General features: G+C 49.7%; 1 protein-coding gene across 1 annotated transcript in view; it reads left to right on the top strand.

Moving 5' to 3' along the window:
* Positions 1–1977: 1977 nt before the first annotated feature.
* The window catches only part of VPS26A (VPS26 retromer complex component A), a 21790-nt gene continuing 18108 nt past the window's right edge, over positions 1978–5659 (top strand). Inside the window, exon 1 of the mRNA XM_015405589.1 lies at positions 1978–2000. Within this exon, the coding sequence (XP_015261075.1) occupies positions 1998–2000 (3 nt within the window). The 5' untranslated portion in view covers positions 1978–1997. The remainder of the gene's footprint in view (positions 2001–5659) is intronic.

Genomic DNA, 5659 nt, shown 5'->3' with positions numbered 1-5659 from the left:
AGGGGCAGCTGTGACGCCCCGGGGGGGGGGAAATGTTGTTCCGCCTCCCTGAGCCCGGGGTGGTGGCCTTGGACTCGTAGGGGCAAATTCCACCACTCACCGTGTGATGTCCAGGAACGTTGCCGTTCGGACATCACACGCGAGAGGTCATTCTGGCTCCCCCAGCTCTCCCTGGGGATCTTTAAAAAGTTATGGCCACCGCCGCTGTTCTCGGTGGAAGCTGTGACACCCGCGGGAGGCAGGGTGGGGCGGGGCGAAATGTTCTGGTGCCTCCCTGAGCCCCGGGGTGGAGGCCTTGGACTCGTAGGGGCACATTCCACCTCGCACGCGAGAGGTCCTTCTGGCTCCCCCAGCTTTCCTTCAAACCTTACTGTGGTTTTAAATGTGTATTTTATTGTATGTCTTATTGTATTTTATATTCTGGCTTTGCCGCCTGTGCCTTTGGGAGGGTGGGATAGCAATCAAATAAATAAAAATAAAAAATAATTCAAAGCGCTTAAAAAAATTATAACTGCTGATGCTGTTCTCAGCGGTAGCTGCAACGTCCGCGCGGGGGATGTTCTCCTGCCTCCCTGAGCCTCGAGGTGGTGGCCTTGGACTCATAGGGGCAAATTCCACCTCTAGCGCGAGAGGTCATTCTGGCTCCCCCACCTCTCTTTAGGGGCTCTTTAAAAATGTATGGCTGATGTCCGAGCGGCAACGCGAGAGGTGGAATTTGTCCCTACGAGTCCAAGGCCACCACCCCAGGGCTCAGAGAGGAGGGAGAACGTTTCGCCCTGCCCCCCTCCGTGGGTGTTGCCGCCGCCGAGAACAGCGGCAGCGGCCATAACTTTTAAAAGAGCCCCTAAGGAGAGCTGGGGGAGCCACAATGTCCTCCCGCATGAGAGGTGGAATTTGCCCCTACTTTCTCCCCCCCACGGTTGCCCAACTGATGGCTGGTGGGAGCAGGGGGTGGAGTTTATGTGCCTGTCCCCTGGGCTCCTGACTAGCGGAGCGGTGCTCCAGTGCGCTCCAGCAGGAACCGAGGCCTGCCTCATAGGGGTCGCGAAGAGTCGGACTCGACTGTGCGACTGAACAACAACAATTCTACTGGGATTTTTTTTTACACTGTTCCTAGTTGTAAAACATTATGTAAAATTTATATGCAATCTAGAACTGCAGGCATCATGGGGGGGGGGGGTTTAAGCAAAGTTTAAGAACAACACATAGTCTGACACTTATTCAGAAGTTCCTGTATGTTTAATGGGACTGCCTTGTTCCCAAGGCCGCAGTCGCAAACACGAGGATTAGGGGGTAGCTAATGTCGGATTCGACTGGTTTTCGAGCAAGGGAAACCTTTACCTTAATGCCATTTACTTAAAGGATTGCACTGTAAGCAGATATTGGGACGCTGTTTTATTTTTTAAAAGTAACGCGACCTTCTTACGTGGACAATAGATGCATTACATGTAGAATCCTGAATAAATTTTGCCGAATGTCACAGTTGTCAAGGATCACATCGCGGGATATACCACGGCCGTTAGAACTGGTGCAAAAACAAGGAGGCAAACAATAAGCGCAAACGAGCGGAAGGCAGGCGCCCGTGCGTGCAATCCTAGGCGTGTGACTAGTACGGCCCAAGCCCCCTTGAGTTCAGCATGGCTTTTACTTCCGAGTTTAACAAGGCAGGGGGATTACGATGCACGGCGTCAAGCCACACGGTCAGCCCAGGAGGAGGAGGAGGAGACAGAGGAACGCGGGAGGAGAGACTCGCGGCTTCCCGGCTCACCTGTTTCCCAACCCCCGCGAAGAGAGCGCCCTCTAGCGACCGCCTCCCCCGCGCAACGCTGGCCACGCAACTTCTCCGGCCTTTCCCTCTTGCCACCCCGAGGGGCGGGGTGGCGCTAGTCACGTGCTGGGGGCGTGGAGTGGAGTGACGGCCTCTAAGGTCACATGACAGGGGCGCGGGTCGGCGCTGCTACTGTTGCTTGGGGAGGGGGGCTGGAATCTGACCGACCATGGTAAGTGAGCGGTGGCCGGCTCTAGAGCGGGGCGGCGGGACAGTAGGGCTGCTCGGGCCGCGGTTGCCCGGCGGTTCGGAGGCCCGAAGAGCCGTTGTGGCCTGAGGGATGCCGCCTTCTCACTCCTTTCCTCTTTTTTTTTTTTCTTCCTCCCGTGAGGCAGCAGGCCAGGCCTTGGGGAAAGGTGGGGGGCTCTTGAGTGTGTGAGGGAGACTTCCCGTATCCATGGATACGATTCTTCTTTGGACGTTAGCCCCGCCCCCGCGCGGCTCTTCCCACCCCCGGTGCGCGAGGCTCCCCCCTTCCATTCAACGCCCCCCTCCCCCCCCGCCTGTCCCGCACGCGCCCACTCATCCTTCCCGGGTGACGTTGCCGGCTTGTCTTCAGTCGCCCTTCGGAAGGCGGAGGACGTGCGCGCGTGCGGGTGTGTGTGGTTCGTGCCTGGGCTGTGCCACGACTCCCTATATTGGAGGTGGTGGCTGTGCGGGGACATGCTCGTGTCTCCTGGTCCGGTAGTGGCTGCCCCGGGGTTGGCTTCTGAAGGGAAGCGTAAAGGGAATGAATGGCCCATAATCTTATGGCGTTCTCCAGTGTGTGGAGGGGCCGTGTGTGTGGTGGTGTGGGAGTGGTGGTGGTGGTGGTGGCAGACAGCACATGCTCAGAGGCACCTGGTTTCTTCGCACTGCGAAACATCGCGGGCATGAACTGACCTCTTAGGGTTGGGGTGAAGTTAAAGTAGGGTCACCCTCTTAATAACTGTTAGCGATTTTTTTAAAAAAGTGTCCATTTCGGATACTCTGCAGAAGGAAGATGCGGTGTCAACAATAAATACATTCTTCTTGCCCTTTGACTCCTGACTGGTCCGGAGAGCCTCCCAGAGGCGGAATCAGGTCTTATTTAGCCTGCAGAGGCACACTTAGGCAACGGGGTGCGACGTAGAGTGAGTTTCCTTGGTCACAGAAAGTTCTATAACAGGTGCTTTCATCACTCGGCCTACTAAGTCATCCGATGTGTGCTTTGTTAAGTTGTAGGACTCCAGGGCTTCCTATCTCTCTCTCTCTCTCTGCTACCAAGTTCCTGACAGGAGGGTTCCTGCCACTGCTGGCATTCTGAGCCCATGCTGAATATACAAAGGCTGCTATTTCAGAAAGAGCGGTTTGGCCTTTTAAACATTGACAGCTAAACCTTCATTTCTGCAGGAGTGGAGATGCTTGGTTTGTAGCTTCTAAAATGTATGTAACTCTCACTTTGTGGAAGAGTCCAGTATCTTCTACAACAGCTTACTTTCAGAAGTCACTTCTTTGAGGAACTATACTTGAAAAAAAACATGATGCATGACAAGCAGAATTTTTGCAGATGCTGCTTTTCTTGGTGGAGAGTCTGAGTAATATGCCGTTCTGTTCTTTGAGATCTGTAACTAGGTAACTTGCTAATAATTTCACACTATTAACACGCATTTGTCTGTATCTGCCTTGTTCGTTGGTTTTGTTTTAATAATGGTTGTGTAGGTAACTTTTTTGCATTGTTTATGATTTTTGTGATCCTAATCCTGTTGCATTGTTTGTTGGCTATATTGTGCCATCTGACTGCATTGTCTTACACTGTGTACTCTGCCTTGAGTCTCATTGAGAAAAGTAGGCTATAAATGAAGGCAATGGATTATGGTTAATAGATAACTTAGGATCAATTGATTAAGAGTCAGTTCTCTGTAAAAAGCCTGTGGGCTTTATATGGAGAGTTATAAAATGTTGCAAGTATCTGTGAGGCTTACAAGGATTTCCTCAGCCTTCATAAACTGTAGAAATCTGTAGTATATTTAGATTCAAGTTTTGGTCTGAAGCAACAGAACAAAGTCTGAGTCCAGTGGCACCTTTAAGACCTATATGTAATGGTTGAGGAAGTCTTGTTTCAATGTATCAGAAGAAGTGTGCATGCCCACGAAAGCTTATACCCAGAATTAAAGGTGCCATTGGACTCGGACGTTGTTCTGTAGTATATTTAGCATCTGTCTTTTATAACAATTGTGGACTATCTGCACTATCCTTTTCCAGAAAATTAGACCTTATGAACCTTTCACAGCAGCATGATCCAGCAGAAGTTCCACAGAGGGAGCGTTTCGGGGCACTCAGATAAATCATGGTGAATGCTCAGTCCGCTAAATTTCTGCTTGTCACATAAGCACTGATAATTTCAGAAACCTAATTCTTACGAATTGAATTATTCAGGTGGGTAGCTGTGTGGGTCTGAAGCTTACACTTTGAATAAAACTGTTGTCTCAGAGGTGCCACTGGACTCAAACCCTGTTTGATTTGAATTCTTGTTTATAATAATTCATGTAAGCTTTAGCATATACACTCAGTTTATTTATTTAGTTCATTTTTTATCCTGCCCTAACTTGAAGGACTTTAGAGCAGTGTACATTGTTCTCTGCTTCTCCATTTTGCCCTCACAACAACCCTGTGTTTGGCCCAAAGTCACTGAGTAGGGGAGTTCCATGGCAGAGTAGGGGACTGAACTTGGTTCTCCTGGATCCTCGTCAAATGCTCTAACCACTACACTATGCTGGCTGGTGATCTCCTACTTCCCTGGTGCACATGTTTATTCATTATTTATTTATTTATTTTATTATACTTCTGTCCCGCCCTCCCCCACAAGTGGCTCAGGGCAGGTTAACAACCAATTAAAACAGTTAAAATACAGCTCCAATAAATTGAGTAAAAATCACAACATCATACCAAGACAACAAACATTTTCAAGATGGCAATTTCCAGAAAGTCTGGTTGAGCCCATATGTATGTCAGATGGATCAAAGGTTAGGCAGTAGATATTGACCACCTGTAACTTATCTCCATGTGGGGGAAAAGTGAGGTGGTGTGGGGAGTAGGGGAGGCCATTATGTATGGACATCCACCACCTCAATCAAAGGCCTGGTGGAACAGCTCAGTTTTGCAGGCCCTGCAGAATTGTAACAGATCTCACAGGGCCCAGATCTCACCTGGATAAGGCCCTGGCTGAGGCTAAATGGACATCTTTGGGGCTGGGGACCACCAGAAGATGCTGTTGAGAGGAGCACAGTGCTGTCTGGGAAACATATGGGGAGAGTTTCTGTCCTACAAGTAGTAGAAAATGCACAACTGTTATGTGCACATGATCAGTCCAGTCCTCCTGCATATGAAGTCCTGGCATGCACACTTCTCATGCATGCCTGGCATGTGCACTTCATGTGCCTTGTATTCCTTGCACAAGCAGCACCACAACACCTATTAGGGCTCCTTCCGTTCAGGAAGTGGCATGGGGATGCTGAAGGCCCCCCTCCTCCCAGTCTGAATCCAGCATGCTTGGGGAATTTATTTCCTGCAGGTGATGTTTGCTACTGAGATGATCAGAGTCTCAGACCCAACTCATGTCAGATGCCTCGTCTCATTTGAACATAGATCTTATGATGAACTGTAGTTTTCTCAAACCTTGGTCAGCTGTGATGTGTGTAAACGCAGATGGATCAACAAACTGGTTTGTTGGTTGGTACTGAACCAGGATTTGCATCAACGGTTTGAAGTTGGTTTGTTAATTGTAGCTTGATAAGTTCCAGGCACCGTGGTGCCTAGAAATTTCATTGAGGCGCCTAATATTTTCAGCAGAGATTTTATTATAATTCACTG

The sequence above is a fragment of the Gekko japonicus genome, unplaced genomic scaffold (genome assembly GCF_001447785.1).
Source record: "Gekko japonicus isolate JY-2015 unplaced genomic scaffold, Gekko_japonicus_V1.1 scaffold3113, whole genome shotgun sequence".
In the NCBI taxonomy this organism is placed as follows: Eukaryota; Metazoa; Chordata; class Lepidosauria; order Squamata; family Gekkonidae; genus Gekko; species Gekko japonicus.
This window is presented reverse-complemented; position numbering and strand designations above follow the sequence as displayed.